A 24021-nucleotide genomic window follows, 5' to 3' on the forward strand; every position below is an offset into this window, starting at 1 on the left:
ATATAGGAAGGTTTAATAAAATCAATTTCACAAGAATCCTCCATATAATATTCAATACCAAAAAAATAAAAGTAATGTTAAACGGACTGAATAAAGCGTTGAAATTGAAAAAAAATCCCCACAATAATATATTATTATATTATTTTTGAACTGCTTTTCTACTCAAATAATATTTTTGTAACGGTCCGGTCGGTCGTTTCATGAGTTACAGTCTCGTTCTCCCCGTTTCTGCTTCTTTATATGTTGTTCAGCTATATTTCATCGTATCGTGTTGGTTGTTCTATGTTCGAAACGGTCATGGAGTGAAATGAGACACTTAGTCTAATATTTGAAAGCTTAGGTTGGAAAAGCCAATCAGATGTTGACTTATGTGTAGAAGTTCTCGGATGTGAATTCTGATGGTTCGGATAGCTTCGTTAGGTGATTTTGGACTTAGGAGTGTGTTCGGAATGCAATTTGGATGTCCATGGTAGATTTAGGCTTGAAAGGCGAAATTAGATATTTGGCATTTTTTGGTCGACAGTGAAAATTTTGATATCGGGGTCGGAATAGCATTACAAGAATTGAAGTAGGTCTGTTGTGTCATTTGTGACGTGTGTGCAAAATTTCAGGTCATTCGGATGAGGTTTGATAGGTTTTTGGATCGGTTGCGGAATTGGGAAGTTTTGAAATCCTTAGGCTTGAATCCGAGGGTGATTTGGTGTTTCGATGTTGTTTTGAGTATTCCGAGGGTTGGTATGAGTTTGAATAATGATATGTGACTTGTTCGTATTTTTGGTTGAGGTCTCGGGGGCATCTGGATGAATTCGGAAGTTTGTTGGAAAGTTTGGTCTTGAAATTAAGCAGCTTCAGTTGTTGCTTCTGTCATAACCGCACTTGCGGATTAGAGACCGCAGGTGCGAGCCGCAGAAGCGAAAGGAGATCGCAGGAGCGGCAGTGATTGCCGGAGCGGAAGGCTGGACCGCATCTGCGAGTCCATAGGTGCGCGACATGGGTCGCAGGTGCGGCTTTTGAGGAATTAATGAAAAATCGCAGATGCGGTTAAGTTGACCGCAGGTGCGGAAATGCCTGGGCAGAAACTATATAAGCATCCCTTCGCAAATTTTTGCCTATTTCCACCATTTTTGAGACGGGATTGGAGCTTTTAGAGGGTTTTGAAGAGGAAATCAAGGAGTTCTTGTTGAGGTAAGATTTTTGAACTTAATACACATATCTATGGTGAATTTCAGTTGATTAACATGGAAATTGAAGAGATTAGGGGTGAAAATTTGGGAAATTAGGGCTTGAAATTGGAAAGTTTAAATTGGGGATTTGAGAGGCCATTTGGGGTCCGATTCTGATGATTTTGGTATGTATAGACTCGTGGGAGGATAAGGATTTGTGATTTTTATCGAATTTCGAGACATGGGCCCGGGGTTCGAGTTTGACCAATTTGGGAATTTTGAGTTTAATTTGATAATTTTCGCGTGGGCTTTGTCCCTTTGTCTTGTATTGATGTTATGATTCTTATTTTGGATAGATTCAGAATGATTTGAGGCCGAGTCGAGAGGCAAGGGCATTGCGGAGTAGATTTTCTTCTGGTTCGAGGTAAGTAACGATTGTAAATCTAGATCTGAGGGTATGAAACCCCGGAATTTCGTACTATTTTGATAAATGAGGTGACGCACATGCAAGGTGACGGGCATGTGGGCGTGCACCCGTAGGGATTGTGACTTGGTCCGTCCCGTGACAACTGTTGTGTTGATTTTTGAGTCAATTTTGTGTTTCGAGCCCCTAAAAGTCTCTTTTTGTCTCACCTCGATATGTGTGTGCAGTCCGGACGCGTTTTCGGAAAGTTTTTATGTGAAATCTAAGAAAAATAAGGGAATTGGCTTTTAAAATTGATTAGAGTTGACTTTGGCCAACATTCTTGGCAAGCGGACCCGGACCCGTGATCTGACGGTCTCGTAGGGTCCGTAGTAAAATTTGGTACTTGGGCATATGCCCGAAATCGAATTCCGAGGTCCCAAGCCCGAGAAATGAATTTTTAAAAAAAATTATTTTCTGGAAATTATAAAGGTTTTTAGAAGTGAATTGATGTAAATCTTGATGTTATCAGGCTCGTATCTTGGTTCTGGAGCTCGGTACAAGTTTGAAATAATAATTAAGTTGAATATGTGAAGTTTGGTAAGAATCAGAGTTCGTTTGGTATAAATCGGACCTTTATTTGAGAATTAGGAGATTTTGATGTTCTTGAGAGATTTCATGAATTTGAGGTTTAATTCATAGTTATTGATGTTATTTTGATCATTTGATCGTGCGCGCAAGTCCGTAAGATGTTTTTAGGTTAGGGTGCATGTTTGGTTTGGAGCCCCGAGGGCTCGGGTGAGTTTTGGATAGACCGCGGAGTGAAATTGAACTTAGAAAAACTGTTGGTATATTGCAGGTCTTGCAGGCTTCGCAATTGCGAGCTTGCATTTGCGAACACCCATCGCATTTGTGAAGACTGGGTTGGATAGGGAACCTTCGCATTTGCGAAGTTTATGTCGCAAATGCGACCTTGATAGGCACCGCAATTGCGAACATTGTTCGCATTTGCGAAGAAAGCAAAGATAGGCCATCCTTCGCAATTGCTAAGCTTTGGCCGCAATTGCGAGTTCGCATTTGCGAACATCCCATCGCAAATGCGATATATGCGCCTGTGTAAATCATAACTTAGTCGAAAATTCTTCATTTTTCAAACTTTCTCAAAACCTAAACTCTCTTGGGCGATTTTCTAAAGAAAAGTTCTTCTCCAAATCGATTGTAAGTCATTTCTAACCCATTTTCTTTAATCTATAACATCTTTTCACATGATTTCAACTCAAAATCAAGGGTTTTCAGGGGGGAAATTGGGTGTTTTGGGTAGAACTTAAGATTTTCAATTTTTGGGAATTTGAACCTCGACTTGAGGTCCGATTTCAAAACAAATTATATATTTGGGTTCTTGGACGAATGAGTATTCGGGTTTTGGTTCGAACCTCGGGTTTTGACCCATGTGGGCCCGGGGTCGATTTTTGACTTTTGGGGAAATCTTTATAAAACCTATTTTCATGCATTAGAATTGATTCATTTAGCATTTATTAATATCGTTAAGTAAATTATGGATAGATACAAGCGAATTGGTGGTGGAAACAAGAGATAAAGCGATAGTTGAGGCTTGAATTATGTTCGTGGCATCGAGGTAAGTGTTTGGTCTAACCTTGGCTTGAGTGAATAGATATTGTGTCTTATTTGCTATGTGCTAGTATAGTATATGACATATAGGGGTGGTGACGAGTATCTATACGTCGGTGTCAAGCATGCCCGTGAGTCTTAAATTGTAATTGTCATATTTCTTAATAAGTACTAAAATTGTCTAAATTGTTGATTATCCATGTTGAGCAAAATTTATGATTATTTTCTTGGTATTTCGTTATTTTGAGCATTGGCTCTAGTTGAGGTTCAATTGTGAGGTTAATTATTGGTACAAGTTTGGTTATAGCTGATTCCCTTGTCGGGACATATTTAATTCTTATTGTTGATTCCCTTGTCGGGATGTATTTATACTTATTGTTGATTCCCTTGTCGGGATATTGTTGTTGCTATTATTTGGATAAGGAAAGAGTGATAAAGCACGAAGGGTGATGTTGTGCACATTCATATTTATGCATTTGGTGAGGAAAGAGTGATAAAGCACGAAAGGTGATGTCGTGCACATTTTATTAATATTGATGCATATGGTGAGGAAGAGAGATAAAGCACGAAAGGTGATGCCGTGCACATTTCTAATAGTATATGGTGAGGAAGAGAGATAAAGCATGAAGGGTGATGTCGTACACATTTTCATTACTTGATTGCATTGGTGAGGAATGAGAGTAAAAGTACGAAGGGTGATGCCGTGTACTTATTGCCGGTTTATTATGATTTCTTGCTTTGGTTCAAGTACTTTAATTGTCTTATTCTACTATTACTGTGATTTATTATGTTGGTATTTTTCCCCATAGCATGTTACCCTTTCCCCATTACTTCCGAATTACTTTTATTACTGTTATCTTGTTAGATACTGTTTAGCTACAGGTTATTGGTTATTGTGTCCTAGCCTCGTCGCTACTTTGCTGAGGTTAGGCCCGACACTTACCAGCACATGGAGCCGGTTGTGGTGATACTACACTCTGCGCTTGAGACCTGAGGTAGTTCTACAGGCGTCCGCCGGCCTTGACATCCCCTCCCTATCTGGTTTTCATCTGTTCTTTACTATTTCAGAGACAGACATGTACTTTCTTGTTCAGACTTTATTTTGTAGTTTTCTTAGACAGTCCGTGAGATTGTGACACCAGTTCTGGGTAGTATATGTTAAGGATTAGTATTGATATTAGTTAAATTGTTAAATTTTCATTCTTCCGCTCTTATTAATTTCCATTGTTTATAATTGTTAAATTATAATTATTAATGGATTAAAGATGAAAAGAGTAAGATAAGTGGCTTGCCTAGCTTTCACTAGTAGGCGTCATCACGACTCCCGAGGGTGGGAAGTCCGGGTCGTGACAACTGTAGAGTTGCATATTTTGATAAACTCTATATGATATCTATGTGTTTTCGAAATGAATTTGTTAACTTGGGCTGCATGCCATGTTTGGGTCCTTGTGTCGAACTGTTTGGACCTTTAGGGGTATTTTTACTACTATCCTCACACTGTTTCAATTTGAAAGTATATTCTCCGTCATGATTTTTACCTGTTAATTGTTTGATTCAGTTTCATTACTCTACTTTCAAATATATGAAAACTGTTTGGACTGAGTTCCCTGATTTTTCACTAAAATGTCCGAGTGGCTGTGAGGTTGATGATTGAGAGAGGTCAAGGACCTTATGGTGAGGATCCGATATATATATATATATATATATATATCGGGCTGCACGCCGCAGCGATATAGCGCTTAGGCTATAGGAGCCCCTACGGAGTCTGTACACCCCTAGTGAGCGCAGTCGGCTATATACATTTACGAATCGGGCTGCACACCGCAACGGTTATTGTAATGAGATATTTATTGAGCGGGAGTGTTGAGTGTGAGTACTGATTGAAGAGAGCTGAGTCATGAGTGACTGAGAGGGTTGCCCGAGGGGCTATACTTATGAGTGATACTTTACTCGAGGGTCTTGTTTATGAAATTACTGTTTTCAATAATTAATAATTGTCTACCAAATTAACGTAGATAACTAAAATTAGATATTTAAAATTATGTTTTGGCATTAGTCTATTCAGAGATAAAGCTCGAGGGACTTGTTTATACTAGTCTCTATGAACGTGCGTTGCACGTTAATAGTTGCACGTAGATATTCAATCTGTTTAATAATTGCACGTAGATATTCAGCCAATAATTAATATTTCGCCTTGAAGATTTATGTTTTATAATAATACTTATTATTATAATTATTATTATAATTAATATAATTGCATGTAGATATGTGTCAAATTATACGAAATGCATATTGACTGTAATAAACTTGCAATTGCATAGATATTCTAAATTGTTATTAAATGTATATGAGATTCAATAACATGTTTCGTAAAATAAAAGAAAGAATATATTATATAAATAAAACTAGTTCATTGATAAAGTTTTGACACAATTAAAGTTATGCAATTAAAATTGTAAAGATACTGAGGGCTCGTTTGGTACGACGGATAAGGGATAATTAATCCCGAGATTAAATTTGAGATTAGTTTATTCTATGTTTGGTTGGGGTAAAATTGTAGTAAAACTAATTTCGGAATTAGTTATCTCGGGATTATAATGTTATTTTATTAATTAGTGGGCATTTGGACTGTCACGACCCCGGTTCGCCCTCCGTGAACCATCGTGACGGCACCTAGTCTCTACGACTAGGTAAGCCTAAAAATGCGGAAAATACACCAATTTGCGGAAGAAGCAATTAAAAACCAAAATAATGAAATAAAACAACGTTTAAAAGTGTCGCTCGACATACACAATATCATCTCTAAAAAACTAATACATTTCCCAAAACCCGGAATCTCATGATCACAAGCCTTTGAATGTCTACAAGCATCTAACTCCAGAATGTCTAACAAAGAAATGAAAATACAGAAGGGCTAATACAAAAGGGAGAGTAGAAAGGGACTCTTCGGTCTGCGGACGCGGTAGATATACCTCGGAGTCTCTTCAAGCGCCTCGTCTCAAGCGTGATAAGTCTGAGTAGAAGTACCTGGATCTGCACATGAAAAACATGCGCAGAAAGGGCATAAGTACACCACAGCGGTACTCAGTAAGTGTCAAACCTAACCTCGGTCGGGTAGTGACGAGAAAGGTCAGGGCCCTACTGAGGTTAAATAAAATATAAGGTTCAACAGTGTAAAATAAAACAGTATAAATGAGTACAACAGTAAAAGTAACACAGGATATAAAGGACAACAACAACTACTCCAAAGGCAAAGTAAACACAGAAGGAAAATACAACTCAACACAAAGATAACAACCGGGGATCTCCCAGGCTATCGTCCTGTAGTCCCAAATGTAAATAACTAGTGGATCTCCCGGGTTACCGTCCCGTAGTCCAACTCATAATGCGAGGGGATCTCCCGGAATACCGATCCGTAGTCCCAAATTTAAATACTCTGTACAGAGGGAATCTACCGAGTGCAGTCCTGTAGTTCCAATGTAAATGTGCAGGGAGATCTCCCGGAATACCGTTCCGTAGTCCCAAAGTAAACATACATGGGGATCTCTCGGGATACCGTCCCGTAGTCCCAAAGTAAATGCACAGCAACAGCAAGAAGAGTACACAATTCAATTCAATTCCATACCAAGGTAAAACAGGTATTTCTAACCTAGCATGCTGCACGTAATCCAAATAAGGCAGTTTGAACAAGTAAGGCAAATAAGTCAATTAGACATGCTTTCCTAAGCTAACAACAGACTTAAATTGCAAGTAACATAAACAGGAAAGGAAACATACTAGTAATTACTTAATGAAAACCGGATTATCAATAATTAGCACAAGTACACACTCGTCACTGTCGCACCCCCTTTTTCCTTCACGGAATCGGGTTTATGACATTTTGGTTGGGATAACTCTTTCCTTTTGGGAAAGGGGCTTTGCATATTAGAGAGTCGCCACCTAACGATTTAAAGTGCGTTAGGGCACCTATAGGGTTCATTTATAACTATGTTTGGTAACGAGAGATTGGGTAAGGGCTTGAAATTATCCTAAGGGGCAGGTGTTAGGCACCTCTCAAGATCCACTAGTATGGTTCCCAGCCAAACAGTTTTTGTGAATTTGTACAATTAGCAAATAAACAAGTATGGCTCAAATAGTAGGGGATTAAAGTTTAAGAACACAGATGCTTGAAAAGCAATTAATGAATAGCAAGAGTTTAAAAGAATTACAATCTAAGCACATTTGTGAATGTAAATAGGGGTGTCCTAGGTTTGTTTATAATATGGATCACATCAATGCAATACCGGTATGACACTCCTCAAAGAGGGGCTACACGTGGTATTAATGCACCGGTCATCATGTCCATATCTACTCTTTCCCGCCCCATGAAGGTAATTAAAGCGAGGGTTGGTCTCGACCCCTATTGCATGTTGTTACCTATCCCTTCCTATCAATCCCGGAGGAATTTAGGACTCCTATCCTATAGGGGGTTCTAGGCAGATCCTCAGGTTTAAAGGCAAAATGCTAAGCGACGAATAAGAACACATAGGACTACATTTAGGGGGAAAACACAGAAAATAGATAGAAGGCTCAGATATACCTCCATAAGTAATGCACATAGACAACACGACTCAAACATAGATAAGGTCCACATTTGAACTCAGAATTCTAAAGCATGGTATCTAAGTGATAGCAGCAGAACCAGATTTATTACATGACTCAGAAAAGAAGTCCGAATCAAGCTTGCCTACTGATTTTAACACGTTGACAGTTAAACACTAATCACAAAGACGGTTCTGATTTTATTTAAGTTTACTACCTAAGGCTTGCCTAGGCATAACATAATATGCAGCAGTCACCAGGATTATTGAAAAAAGTTAAAAGTTATTTTACCTAAAGGCATGTTGTTCTAAATGTTGCAAATACATGCAGGATTATGACCAGTTTCGCTTAAACAAGATAATTAAACATGAGACTGTTTTATGCCCTTTTTTCATGCATAAATAGTTTAACTAGGTCAGAACGGCCTTCCCCAAACCTTCTATGCGATCACAATTGCACTCCTACGATCGCAGAGAACAAAAATGTTCTGCAACACTCAGCAGAAATCTGCAACTTCAAAAACCAAGATTGGTCCGATTGACCATCCGAAATCACCCCGAGGCCCCTGGGACCTCAACCAAAAGTGTCAACCCATCCTAAAACATCATTCAAACTTGTTCTAATCAACAAAACACCACAAACAACACCAAAACCATCAAATTACATCGGATTCAAGCCTAAATTTCTTAAAAACTTCCGAAATACGCATTTGATCAAAAACCCGACCAAAACACCTCCGAATGATCTGAAATTTTGCATACACATCCAAAATCACCTAACGAAGCTACTGCAACTCTCGGAATCTCGGAATTCCATTTCGACCCCCCATATCAAAATCTCACCTACCAACCGGAATTCGCCAAAATACTAACTTCGCCAATTCAAGCCTAATTCCACTCCGGACCTCCAAAATCAATTCCGATCACACTCCTAAGCCACATATCAACCCCCGAAGCTAACCGAATCACCGGAAATCACATCCGAGCCCTCTAACTCAATAGTCAACATGCGGTTGACTTTTCCAAAATAAGTCTTCCTTAAAGAGACTAAGTATCTCATTTCCTATCAAAACCAATCCGATTTAACTCTACACACCGAATACCGATAACGAAACATGAAGAAGCATAAAAATGGGGGAAACGGGGCAGTAACTCACGTGACGACGGGCCGGGTCGTCACATTACTGCTTCATTATAGAATGCTTTGTGCCTTATGTGATTTCTTGCTTTCAGTCTTTATTTACATTTGTTACTCACTGAGTTGGAGTACTCACTTTACTCCCTGCACCCCTGTATGCAGATTCAGACGTTGTTGATCCTGCCAGTGCGAGTTAAGAGCTCCCGGCAGATATCGGAGTCCACGAGGTAGCTGTTCGTCATCCGCAGTCCCGTGTTTCTCCCTCTTTATCATTTCCATCTCTTAGCAGACATTTGTAATAGTTTGTGGATTTTTCAGACTTGTATTAGGTTTTATAGATGCTCGTGACTAGTGACACCCCGGTATCGGGCTATGTTGGGTTGTTCTTCCGCATATTTATGATATTATCTGCTACTTTGGATTATTTTATCATGTTTCGACTGTTTCGTAATGCTTAATTGCTAATAAATTGGAAAATCGGAAGTTTCGGATAGCCTTGTCTTCACGAGAGGCGCCATCACGACCGGGTCCTAGTTTAGGGTCGTGACAATTTATTTAAATTAGAGTCGCCACTTGGAATAATTGTTATGGTGTCCCAAATCACCGATTTACTTTAAAATCCCAATCGAGGAAAATGGACTCTATTTATGGTCCGCGAACATAGAAGGTCAGGTAAGAAATTCTGTTAATCCGGAAGAAGGTGAGAGGCACTCTCGAGTTTCGGGGGTTTATCCGATCGCTTAACAATTAATAATTGGCCTAATTATCTGAATTATTACATGTTTTGAAACCTTTTCTGCTTGTCGCTTTTATACCGCTTTCATCTATTTTTAAGTAATTATGGAATTTATTTAGAAAACAAGTTACGATGTCGTACACTTCTCGTCTTGTATATACAGTAAATTGCGCCACGTGAAACGCACCTGCAATTTACAACATATTAATTTTTAAAATTACATTGAAGTTGCGGTCAAGTCACACAAACTTGCACTCGAATTTGGAGTTACGTATCATGACTATGCCGCGGGAACCGCATCCATAGTCACAATAATTTATTATTAATCGCGCCTAAAGCAATTAGCATGTTTTGAATTATTTTCTTAAACTATTTTGAGATTTGTTGTAGGGCAAATGAGTTATGGAAGTTATTGTGAAAGGGATAAAGTAGATTAATTAGGGAAAGAGGGCTAGCTTATTCAGGGATAAACTAATCCAAAAACCAAAAAATTTGTCCACCCAATTCTTCTCAATTCCAAACAAACAAGACACCACTGCTCGCCTCTTTCAGGTGGCCTATGCGCCTATTTCGTACCAAGAATTCAACAGATGTTTACCAACAATTATTTTTAATCACTTTGTTTAACAACCAAAATTTATGCTTCAAGTAAATGATAATTAACTTAAGAACAGGATATTTGAATCGCTAGCGCATTGATTATTCACATGAGGAACTAAATGATAAAAATAAGTTTATAACTAATTTCAAACCCCAACTATTTCCTTACCGGGCCAAAATCCCTTTTCAGTATATTAACTATTTTTTTAACATAAAAGCACGATAATTATATTACCGTGCTTTTATGTTCAAAAAAAATAGTTAATATACTGAAAAGGGACAGTTGAAAACCAAAACTTTTGATTCTAACTAAACCCAAAACTTATTGTTGTCCAAGTTCATTCACAATGAAGCATTCAAAAATTCCTCATCAAAGATGCATTAACAGAACCCAAACAAAACACATGGAAAAGATTCGTGAACAAACAAGAATTTAGAAAAAAAAGGCAATTAAGAAATTCGAATAGGAAAGGTGAGAGTGAACCTTTATACTCAGCAAATAAACTTCTTCAATATATCAAAACATAAAGCTCCCAACGTCATCAAAATACATGAATCCCAGCGATTACAACCCAGATAAAGAACTAGAACGAGACCCGCGATAGGAGCACTCGAACGGCAACCTCGACGACCCTGACGGACTGAACATTTCCAATGATTTTATAGTAGAGGTTTCAGCTCTTTGGGTCTCACTCTCTTACTGCTGCATTTGGAGTTTTGGGTGGTTTTGAGGCTGGTTTTGGGGTCATTTTGAAAGTATTTTCAGATGCTTTTGGATGGTTTTGAGACTAATTGTAGCTAGCTTTTTGCTGCTTTGTTGGTTGCGTTGTTGGCTGGATTGTTGGTGGATATGGAGGAGTTTTTTTATGTTTGTTTTAATTGGGTCTTAAGTGATACAGACAGTGGCTGATTTTTACGGGGAAGATTGAAGTTTTCATGGGTTTTTTATGATTTTTGCTTCTGAGCTTTTGCTATGAAACGCATCAGAAGGGTTTTTCCCTGCCTCTGTTCTTTTTCCCCTGTTTTCACGGGTTCCCCCTTTTTTTGTGTGTGGTTGGTTATCTGCAAGTGCCGACTTGGGGAGGTCTTTTCTATGGGTAAATTAGTTAGAGGAGATATGAGGTAATCTTCCATGTGGCCATTTATTATTGGCTCTCTTTTTGTTAATTTTCTTTTCTTGAAAATAAGTAAACAAAATAAAATCTACTCCTAAAAATATTAGTACATACTTAATATTTATTTATTGAAAGTCTCTAACTTAAAAATTGCACTAAACTATACATATACATATATATATTCTTTGTAAATGAAGATAAAACTTATACAAGAAATGTGATTTAATTTTTTTTTATTTTCTTAAGTAAAACCTATAATAGATGAAACAAAAGCTAAAATATTTAGATTAAACTTAAAAAATATTTACCTATTAAAAATGGTGAAAATAAAAATATGATCAAAAATTAGGTGCTCACACAGGGGCCACACACATCTTGTCCCGAATAACTTCATTCCTAATTTTATCTATCCTGATATGCTCGTACATCCATCTTAACATTCTCATTTCTGCCACCTTCATCTTCTGGACATGGAAGTTTTGACTGACCAACACTCGGTCTCATATCTTCGGGATGAATTCGGATGGTTAACGGAGGAAATTTTAGAGTTGAAGTTGCTGCAACAGCTGGTCTTCTGGTATTTTTGCATCTGCGGTTTGGGGACCGCAGATGCGGCGCCGCAGAAGCGGCTTTGTGTCAATTCTTCAGGAACCGCAGATGCGGTGAAGGGCTCCCAGAAGCGGAACCGCTCCTGCAGTTAGAGGTCCGCAGATGCGGAAGCTGGCATTTTAATGAAAGTCGCAGATGCGACGTTGTGTCCGCAGATGCGGTCCCAGGGCCGCAAATGCGGAAATCGCTGGGCAGAACATATAAATAGTTGCCTTCGCGAATTTAAGAGATTCTTTCACCATTTTCATCTGGGTTTGAAACTTTTGAGAGAGATTTTTGAGGAAAACAAAGGGGAATCGCTTGGAGGTAACATCCTTGACTTCATAACTCGTTTTTATATGATTAAAGACCTAATTAGTGGTGAGAAATCTAGGAAAAATGGGTAATGAGGGCTTGAGTTTAATAGGCTTTTAATTGAGGATTTGAGGGGTCATTTGGACTCCGATTTCAGTGTTCTTATTATGTATAGACTCGTGAGAGTACAAGGTTTCTAAAAATGTAAATTTCACCCGATTCCGAGACGTGGGCCGAGGGGCGTTTTGGTCATTTTACATAATTTCGAGTATTAGCTTAGAATTTAATTGTAGAATCAGTTATTTAAAGTGTTATTTACATTATGCAATTGAATTGAATAGATTTGGGCCATTTGGAGTTAAGTACTAGTGGCAAAGACGTGGTATTGGGTTGATTTTAAGCCGGTTCGAGGTAAGTGGCTTATCTAACCTTATGTGGGAGACCTTCCCCTTAGGATTGGTATATTTGGTAATTGAAATGCCTTGTACGTGAGGTGACAAGTGCGTACTTGTGCTAATTGTTGGAAATCTGGTTTTCTTTAAGTACTTACTAGTATGTTTCCTTTCCTGTTTCTATTACTTGCACTATTAAGCCTGTTGTTAGCTTAGGAAAGCATGTCTAAGTGACTTAATTGCTTCATTTGATTTAACCGCGTTACTTGAATTCTGTGCAACATGCTAGGCTAGAATCACTTATTGCCTTGAATTTTGCTATTTCTGTTTATCTTCTTGTTGTTGCTGTATATTTATTTTGGGACAACGGATGTGGGATTCCGGTAGCTCCCCCTTGTCTGTTTACTTTGGGACTACGGGTTAGATTCCTGGTATATCTCCCTGCACATTTACTTTGGGACTACGGGTTAGATTCCCGGTAGATCCCCTTGCACAGTTATAAGGAACTACGGGAATGCACCCGGTAGATTCTCCCAGTACTGGGTATTTACATTTGGGACTACGGCACGGGATTCCAGTAGATCCCCGTGCACTATGAGTTGGACTACGGGACGGGATCCCGGGAGATCCTTCGAACATATATATGATGGACTACGGGACGGTATCCCGGGAGATTCACTGGATATGTAAAGATGGGACTACATGACGGTATCTTGGGAGATCCCCGATTGTTACTATTGGTACTGAGCTGAATTTCCTTTCCATGTTTACCGTGTTCTGTATAATTGTTGCTGTTCTGTATATCATGTCTTATTTTACAGCCGTACTTATTTATATTGTTCTGTCCTATACTGTTAGACCTTTATATTTGTTTAACCTCAGTAGGGCACTGACCTTCCTCGTCACTACCCAACCGAGGTTAGGCTTGGCACTTACTGAGTACCGCTGTGGTGTACTCATACCCCTTCTGCGCATGTTTTTCATGTGCAGATCCAGGTACCGCTGATCAGGCCTACTATCCTTGAGGGAGGCGACTGCCCTAGAGACTTCAAGGTACATCTGCCGCGTCCGCAGACCGAGAAGTCCCTTTCTATTCCTGCTTTTCGTATTTATCCCTTCTGTACTTTCTGTTCTTATAAGACAAATTCCGGAGTAAGAGCTATGTAGTATTTCCTTTTCTTAGCTTGTGATTCGTGGGTTTCCGGGTCGTGGATTTAGATATTGGTTTTGAGATCTATATAATTATGGTGTATGCCGAGCGACACATTTAACACTGTTATTGCCTTACTTCTGTTTTAAAATTGTTTTACTTCCGCAAGTTTTGGTTATCTTCCGCAAGTTTAGGCTTACCTAGTCTTAGAGACTAGGTGCCGTCACGATGGTTCACGAAGAGCGAACCGGGGTCGTGACAAGTTGGTATCAGAGCTCTAGGTTCATAGGAGTCACGGATCACAAGCCGGTTTATTAGAGTCTCGCTGATCGGTACGGAGACGTCTGTACTTATCTACGAGAGGCTATGTAACTGTTAGGAAAAATTTCCACTTCATTTGATTTCCTTATCGTGCGGTATTTTGACATCACAATTCTAAACTTCTGTCTTCCATTCTCTCACATATGGTGAGGACACGTGCTACCCGAGACGATCAGGCACCCGCGCCCCCTACTGCAGCCGTCAGAGGCCGGGGCCGGTGTAGAGGCCGAGGACGCGCACGTGGTGCAGCCAGAGCACCTGTGCGAGCTGCCGCCGAGGTACCACCAGCGGATCCAACCGGAGTCCAAGCACCTGACACGCCCACTGCTACTACCACTCCAGCTCTTCAGGAGACTTTGGCACAGTTCATGAGCATGTACACCACATTGGCTCAGGCAGGGTTGCTTCCCCTTGCTGCAGCTACGTCTCAGGCCGGGGAGGAGCACAGACTCCCGCCGCCCGCACTCCTGAGCAACGAGTGCATGTTGAGAAGGTCCCTGAGATTATTCCTGTGCCGCCTGCGGTGCCAGTTCAGCCTGAGTACAGGGCAGCGGCTTCCGAGGATGAGCAGTTGAGGCTTGAGAGGTTCAAGAAGTACAAGCCCCCTGTATTTAGTGGTCTAGCGTCGGAGGATGCTCTGGGATTTCTTGATGAATGTTACCGCATTCTCCGTACCATGGGCATCTCAGGATCGAGCGGGGTTTCTTTCACTACCTTCCAGCTTTGAGGAGCCGCCTATGAGTGGTGGCGCACCTATGAGTTAGATAGTCCAGATGAGGCTGCTTCACTGACTTGGACTCAGTTTTCAGATCTGTTCCTGAGAGAGTATGTTCCTCAGAGCCTCAGGGACGCATGGCGCGCAGAGTTTGAGCATTTGCACCATGGCGCTATGACTGTCTCAGAGTATGCTGTCCGTTACACCAGTTTGGCTAGGCATGCGCCAGCCTTGTTTCTACTATCAGCGAGAGGGTTCGCCGGTTTATTGGGGGCCTTATTCCCAGCATCAGATCTAGCATGGCTCGTGAGTTAGAGATGGATATTTCTTATCAACAAGTGGTGAGCATTGCCGGGAGGATCGAGGGTATGCATGCTAGGGAGAGAGAGGAGAGGGAGGCCAAGAGGTCTCGAGAGTTGGGCCATTATTCTGGTGCTCGTACCCCAGCTGCAGGTAGTCATGGTAGGGGTTATATGAGTCGCCCTGTTCATTCAGCTCTTCAAGTAGCCAGTAGTGCTCCAGCTCCTCCTAGACCGCAAGAGCCCTATTATGCACCACCGGTTTCTAGCGCGCCTCCTGCGCGGGTCGCTTTCAAAGGCCAGTCTAGCAGACCTGGCCCTAGTTTCGTTGAGATTATGATCCGAGGGCCAGAATGGAATTCCGAGAGTTGCAGTAGTTTCGTTGTGTCATTTGGAATGTGTGTGCAAAATTTCAGGTCATTCGGACGTGTTTTGATTGGGTTTTTGACTGAAAGCGGAATTCGGAAGATTTTAGAAACTTAGGCTTGAATCCGATGTGTTTTGGTTGTTTTGATGTTGTTTGAGGTGTTTTGAAGATTTGCACAAGTTTGAATAAGGTTTTAGGATATGTTGATGCCTTTATTTGAGGTCCCGGGGACCTCGGAATGAATTCGGATGGTTAACGGAGGAAATTTTGGAGTTAAAGTTGCTGCAACAGCTGGTCTTCTGGTATTTTCGCATCTGCGATTTGGGGACCGCATATGCGGCGCCGCAGAAGCGGCTTTGTGTCAATTCCTCAGGAACCGCAGATGTGGTGAAGGGCTCGCAGAAGCGGAATCGCTCTTGCAGTTAGAGGTCCGCAGATGCGGAAGCTGGCATTTTAATGAAAGTCGCAGATGCGACGTTGTGTCCGCAGATGCGGTCCCAGGGCCGCAAATGCGGAAATCGCTGGGCAGAACATATAAATAGTTGCCTTCGCGAATTTAAGAGATTCTTTCACCATTTTCATCTGGGTTTGAAACTTTTGAGAGAGATTTTTGAGGAAAACAAAGGGGAATCGCTTGGAGGTAACATCCTTGACTTCATAACTCGTTTTTATGTGATTAAAGATCTAATTAGTGGTGAGAAATCTGGGGAAAATGGGTAATTAGGGCTTGAGTTTAATAGGCCTTTAATTGAGGATTTGAGGGGTCATTTGGACTCCGATTTCAGTATTCTTGTTATGTAGACTCGTGAGAGTACGAGGTTTCTGAAAATGTAAATTTCACCCGATTCCGAGACATGGGACCGAGGGGCATTTTGGTCATTTTACATAATTTTGCGTATTAGCTTAAAATTTAATTGTAGAATCAGTTACTTGAACTAGTTGTGAAGAAGATTTAGACTTATTATTATTATTATTATTATTATTATTATTATTACTACTACTTTCATTATTATTACTACTACTATTATATATACATATATTTAACTGAATTTTCACTTTTACGTTTATTTTAGAGAGAATTAAACATAAGTACAACTCATACACCTACATTGCAACATAATAACCCAATCATAATTTTGCAAATCTATAGCCCAAAGATAATAGCCCACGGCTACAAAAAGAGCATGTTTCTGTTTATTTATTCTGCATATATCTTTAAGCGTGAAAATTCCATTATTCTTCCCAAAGTTCATATACATCACTATTCCAACTACAAAAATGCAAAATCATACATCATACAACTCGAACACCTTAAATTCTCTACTTTCCCAAGTTCCAAATAGCATAAATCAAACGCAAATATTAAAAAAATTGCTGCAAGTTCGTAATTTGGCAGAAAAATCAACAAGGAAAGTCAATTTCTACATAGATTGTTCAAGAAATTAAGAAAACGCACAAAAATTTTAAATTTCAGTTTTAGCTGGACATGAGCAATACATGTATAACTTTGTATAAATTTGTATATGAAATGTATAATGATGTATACCAGTATTTCACTGACACAAAAAAGTAAAACTAGTGTTAACAAAAAGCATATAGGATACAAAGTAAAAGAAAAAAGAAAACTCTAAATAAAATGTATGCAAAACAAAAGCAAAACGGAAACACAGCAAAACAAAAAACCAAAAACATGCAACAAAACTAGAATTACTATGGCGAAATAGGAAATTACTTCAAACGAGGGAGTAGAATAAAAATCGTGAACAGAAAGATCAATGTTGTATAATAGTATTTTCATACCAAATGTACAAAATTATATACATATTATAATGTTGTATGATATTGTATAATGATGTACAACGTTGTATACGAAAACTGGGTTGCATCTTCAACTTCCTTTTTCAACTGGTATGATTCCCAAAACGAACGTTAATCAAATTTTGGTTTCCATTTGATTCAACTGGTATGATTCCCAAAATCAACGTTGTATATGAAAACTAGGTTTTTTCCATTTTTAACTATGGAAATTTTGACCTCTTTAATAGGGATATTAAATAATAAGTTTTCTATTAATTGTCGTATTCTTTTTTCCTTTTTAACCTACAAGAGTTTTTGACTTCCCCAACAAACTGGGATATGAACGGGCCGTTTTTACACTCTTGTTATTAGGAATATTAATTAAAGAAGGATTCTCCTACTTATGTTTTACACCTAAACTTCGCAAAGGTCCTATTATTCTTTCTATTTTTGTTCAAAATAAAATTAATACCATTTTGATTGCCCATGTGGCGTATATTAACTCATGAGAACCCCGCTATTGTAAATATGCTCCCCATGTGTATTACACTATTATTGAGTACAAATATCATTCACTATTCTTTTCCATATTTTCTTTTGCACTTTTAGATGTTATTTTCAGCCGTTTCACTAATAAAACCTAGAAAAATATTGAACACCGAATTTATATTAGACAAAACTTAGATGATTTTGAACTCCTAAATAGTAGGAAAGTTTTTTATTTTACACTTTTATCCAATGAAAAATATGTTTAAGGGGTAAAAAAAGGCGAACGACATTGTGTTAAGGGCCTTCGTGCTTTTAATATAACATATATAGATATAGATTTCGGTCGTAGGTTATCTCTACACAGTATAAATACACTAGAACCACATTTTTAAGGGAATTTTGACCTAGGGAGCTATTGGAGAGCATCAGAGGCTTCAAACACAAGATTTCATCATCCTTCCACCAATTCAATACGCGAGTTTGGATTGTAGCATTGGATTAATATTTTCTTATTCTTTAACTCTATTGTGATGACTTTCTCCATATCTATGGAATAGATTACCTAAGGGTTTGACATGATTTGGTAATTTGGTTGTTGTTTATGGGTTTGATTATTATTTAATTGCTTGAATATGATGGTGGAGCTTTAATCTTAGTTGTGATTTTATTCGTTATCTTGTTTAACATAAAGAGGAACACTTTATTGAATATTTTTTGCAGCATATGCTTTAATTTGTTTTGGTAGTCCATAGTTCTTTAACCTAATCGAAAGAGCTTCGTGATCTACCGTTTGAATTACAACAACAACAAGATTGAGAAATATTCGCGAGAAGTTTCTCTTAGACCATTCCTACCAATAGATTCTTGCAAGTTTCACCGCACTTCACATTAGCTTATTTGAGCGGTTCAAATTTAATCAATAGAGGAGTCTGAATCAGAATAATAAGATAATAACATGTTGAATGCGTGAGAATCAATAAAACCTTTAACTGTGTCAAATCTAGGACAGCAATCGTACACATATCATGTCATGACCCTTATTTCTCGCAGTGATGACAACCCAAGTTTACTACTCTCTAGTTCTCTGTGATCAATTATTAATGCTTTAATTTTAGCTAGTTAATTATAGTTCATAATCATCCCAAATCAAAGTGTTGAACATCCTAAATAGCATTAACCCAGAAATTATTTGAATTATCTAAATCCAACCCCTATGGAGGCGATATTTCACTATACTATCTTTGACTAATGAGTTTCAATTTATATGCGCCAGTTTTGCGCTCGTCAGGATTCCCAACCATTGTGTTACCATCAGTGCTATCACATATTTAACAGATTCAAATTCATTTAAAAGTTCAGATTTAAACCATGATGGAACATATTTATCAAAAATAATCTTTCATGACTACTTTGGTAATTTCCTTGACTAAGTACTAATGTAAAATTACGCGCTGAGCAAACATTCCATTTGTTCGCCTAGTCCAAAGATGGCATATCAAAATAGGTTCATGGTGGATAAAGTATAAGAAAGTGCTTGTTGCCAAAGCTAGATTGTAATATCATATTAATGTTCTAATTCAGAAAAGCAAAAAGGAGAGCTGAAATAACATTTTGAATCAGAAGATTGGAAGTTACCTGCTCATAAATGCAAAAGGTTCTAGCAGAAGCTAGTTCTTTGGCAAAGAAATCTTTATCCGGACAGGTTGAAGAGAACCACTGGCAGCCAATTTCAGGTGCCTACGCCAAATGCATTCATTTAGTAGACCTTTCTATCAAAAACATTTGCCTAATCTTGGTAGCTCAACATGTCATATTTCTTAGCCAGAAAAAAAAAAGCCTCATATCTCCTTTCAAATTTTGATTTTTGAAACAAAATACTACATCACCCATGCCCCAGAGCTAATTTATAGTGGTTTTGACCATCAAGCTATTTGCTACACAATCAATTGCCGCTCATCAGATAAACAAGTTTAGCACAGATATGACAGCCAAGAGTACGAATTCAATTAAGGGATTTTAGCAAAAAAAAAAAAACTTGCCCTATGTCAGGCAATCACTGCTATCAGTTAGATGCATGAAGTATCCATACCATGGTCTATTGATGTGCACAAAAACAATGTCATTTACTTCATTACCATCCGTTACACTTAACTTTTTCCTTATTTTACCTAACTGAGAAGAAGAATAGCACAGCAGACAATCTAATGAAATTACCTGTAGAAAGTCAATGCCATAGGTAATCTTGACCTTTGAATAAGGGAATGCAGCTATAAAAGAATCGTTCCTCCATGCAGTAATAGGTTCTGTAAGAACACGAGCCAATTTCTCACGGCTTTTACCACTACGATCTAAAGATGCCTTCAGCCCAGCTTCTTCAATTGCTTCTACCCATTCTCTTGCTGACCCATCCAGAATAGGAACCTGTCTCAGTTTGTTTAGTTCAACAATTAATTATTTTACTGCTAATCCAATATTGTTTTTGACACTGCCATTCATCTAGTCAAATAAAGATTTTTGAACACCATAATTTCCATAATTAATTGCTAAAATTACCACCAAAGAAAAAAAAATGAATAAGTCAAAAGCACAAATTATTCTTTGTTATCGGTATCCCTTTCATATTCTTTGTTGCTATCTTCGATTTAGTTTTCTAATTATTTTGTCTTGCTATTACTTGCTATCAGGGCTTCTCTCACCTTCTTTAGCCGAGGGTCTATCCGAAACCGTCTCTCTGCCCTTTCAGGGTAGGGGTAAGGGTAGGGGTAAGGCTGTGTACATCCTACCCTCCCCAGACCCCACATATGGGATTATACTGGGTGGTTGTTGTTGTTGTTGTAGTACTATCCACATTGACTTTGGTGGTCAAAATTAGGAAAGCTGATCATCAAACCATTGTTAATGTACTTAGACTTAAACAACTGAACTCAATATTCTTATAAGTAAATCAAGAATCTCATTAAAATAGAAGAAGCACCATAAAAGTGCAGACTATGTACAGTGAGGTTACAAAAAAATATACGAGGCCCCGATGAGCTTAGGAGGAAGTCAAGGAAGACCAAAAAAAAGTATGTATATATATATACATCTTTCACTTTGCACACAAAATCTAATAGATGTAGACATTGTGTATTTTAGGGTTATGAAGCTACTTGTTTGGAAGCACCTATTTCTCCTCTCCTTTCAGAGATCTTTGCCTCAAATTTGGTAGCCAAGTTAAACAAATTGGAGACTCCACCCTAAAGGGAGAATGCATTATTATCCTAATTAATTATTACTTCGTTAATTCCAAATGTTATAGTTCTATTTTGACTTGACACAGTTGAAATTGGAGGAATTTATGTACTGATATGAGTAAGGGATTCCACAAATATTGCTTGTTGAACTAGCCTTATGTGTAGTACCGGCTTAGGGTAAGGCAAGTAAAGCAAAGGCTTTAGGCCCCAAAAATAGTCCATTGATATTGACGATTTAGACTTATATTTCAAACTAAAACTGTTAAGAAAAATAGTATAATCAGAAGGTAATACTCTAAACGATATACTTAATCATATAAGAGGACTTGATTCTTTTCAAAAGAATAATATTAATAATTTTTATACTAGTTGCATATACGGAATTCTTTTTTTAAATTAAAATTAATAAAATCTTAATTAAGATCAACAATATCTCAAGATAAATTAAATGGATTATCTATACATATTACTAATTGAAAAAATTATCACAAAAAGTTAATTATAAACAAAATTATTACTTAATAATTTTATATTTCAAAAAGCTAGATAAATAAACTTCAAAGAAAAATATATAGGAAGTTTTTGTTTTAAAGAAAAAAAAAGGTCTCTAATCTGGCTTTAGGCCACCAATTCCGTTGAGCCACCCTGATTGTGAGTACTGAGTCAAATTAGGACTACACTTGAAAGTGCGATAAGAATGGAATGGGAGTACCTCAAAGGAGGAGGGATGATGAGGATCAGAGGTTTCCACTTCGAGACGGCAATTATCGACGCCGGTGGCTTCCAAAGCGGAAAGCAAGTGCTCAACGGTACTAATAGAGTGGCCATCTTTACACAGCGTGGTGCACAGTGGAGACTCCTTGGCGAAGTCAATGGATGCCTGAATGACCTTTGAACCGAGTTCAAAGTACCTACCCTCGCCGGCAAGCTCCGGGCAGATTCTAACGGTGGATACTTTGCCGGAGTGGAGACCGATTCCGGTGACTTCTACACAGTTGGCTACTGTTTGCTGGAGCTTACCAGTCTGTAAAAAATGAATTTAATTTGTCAGTTAACAGTCTTGTGTGTGTGTGTCTATGTAGAGAGAAAAAGAGAGTGAATTAGTGTGTGTACGGAAATCCAAGAGATGAGGGTTGACGAGTTGCGAACGAATGTCATTACAGATTGTTAGGTCAAGGAAATGTCTTCTTCAAGCGAAGGGAATAAACCAGTCAAACCTTAAATGTCTTCAAAGAGAATCTATATTTATCTATATTCTACATTATTATTATTATTTATTTTTATTATTATAAAAGCATGAATAAAATATTGGATTACAAAAATAATATTTTAATATTAAGTATAATAACTCATATTAAAGGACATAATTGGAATTCTACACATTAATCTTGTAATCATATTAGTTTTAGGACATAATACTACACATTAGGAATCCTACATAAATTATCTTTAGGAATCTTATTAGTATAATTATTTTTGGGTATAAATATATAATACTACATGTTAGCATGTAAATCTAATACCTTTAGGAACATATTAGATTTTCTATTAGTATAGGCACGGCGTATTTGATTCGCTTCTTTTTGTATTCAGTCTAAACGGCAGCGGCAATCTAAACAGCAAGAATTTGACCCAATTATGATGGTAGTCCAAAAGCGAGTCCGACCTAATCTATCTATCTATATCTAGCTATCTAGCTATTTATCTATCTATATCTATATCTATATTATTATAAAAACATGAATAAAAATGTTGGATTACAAATATAACCTTTTAATATTAAGCATAATAACTCACAATAAAATGACATAATCGGAATTCTAGACATTCGCATTGTAATCCTATTAGTTTTATGACATAATACTACATGTTAAGAATCTTACATGAATACCTTTAAGAATCCTATTAGTATAATTACTTATCGGCATATATATATAATACTACATGTTAGCATCTAAACCTAATACCTTTATTAGCATGTAAACCTAATACCTTTAGGAACATCTTAGATTTTCTATTAGTATAGTTACTTCCGGGATGACATATTTTTGGTCATGTAATCCTATTACTTTTAGGATATACTTCTTAAAAAATTTCTATTATTAATTTAATTTGAAAACGTATTATATTGTCCAAATTCATTTAGAAAAAGAAGAGTATATTATCATAAAAGCAAGAATATAATATTGATGGACGAAAATAACCCAAAAATATTAAACATAAGAACCCATATGGAAAGGACATACTTGTAATAACTTATTTTTTGGACGACAATAACTTCTATATTAATTTTTTAATATTTAAGATTTTAAAATTAATACAATATTGTCTATTAAATTCTTATTAAAAATATATAGGAAGGTTTAATAAAAATCAATTTCACAAGAATCCTCCATATAATATTCAATACCAAAAAAATAAAAGTAATGTTAAACGGACTGAATAAAGCGTTGAAATTGAAAAAAAATCCCCACAATAATATATTATTATATTATTTTTGAACTGCTTTTCTACTCAAATAATATTTTTGTAACGGTCCGGTCGGTCGTTTCATGAGTTACAGTCCCGTTCTCCCTGTTTCTGCTTCTTTATATGTTGTTCAGCTGTATTTCATCGTATCGTGTTGGTTGTTCTATGTTCAAAACGGTCATGGAGTGAAATGAGACACTTAGTCTAATATTTGAAAGCTTAGGTTGGAAAAGCCAATCGGATGTTGACTTATGTGTAGAAGTTCTCGGATGTGAATTCTGATGGTTCGGATAGCTTCGTTAGGTGATTTTGGACTTAGGAGCGTGTTCGGAATGCAATTTGGATGTCCATGGTAGATTTAGACTTGAAAGGCGAAATTAGATATTTGGCATTTTTTGGTCGGCAGTGAAAATTTTGATATCGGGGTCGGAATAGAATTACAAAATTGAAGTAGGTCTGTTGTGTCATTTGTGACGTGTGTGCAAAATTTCAGGTCATTCGGATGAGGTTTGATAGGTTTTT

General features: G+C 37.7%; 1 protein-coding gene across 1 annotated transcript; it reads right to left on the reverse strand.

Annotated features, from left to right (window-relative positions):
* Window positions 1-5931: 5931 nt before the first annotated feature.
* LOC142181243 (putative UDP-3-O-acyl-N-acetylglucosamine deacetylase 1, mitochondrial) lies at window positions 5932-22255 on the reverse strand. Its single transcript, XM_075254107.1, has 5 exons — window positions 22144-22255; window positions 21743-22054; window positions 20012-20218; window positions 19433-19534; window positions 5932-6228 (listed from the first exon to the last, which is right to left on the reverse strand). The coding sequence occupies exons 1-5, from the start codon at window positions 22186-22188 to the stop codon at window positions 6082-6084; spliced, it is 813 nt and encodes a 270-aa protein (XP_075110208.1). The 5' UTR covers window positions 22189-22255; the 3' UTR covers window positions 5932-6081.
* Between the last annotated feature and the right edge of the window lie 1766 nt (window positions 22256-24021).

Source organism: Nicotiana tabacum, chromosome 1, assembly GCF_000715075.1.
Source record: "Nicotiana tabacum cultivar K326 chromosome 1, ASM71507v2, whole genome shotgun sequence".
Taxonomy (NCBI): domain Eukaryota; kingdom Viridiplantae; phylum Streptophyta; class Magnoliopsida; order Solanales; family Solanaceae; genus Nicotiana; species Nicotiana tabacum.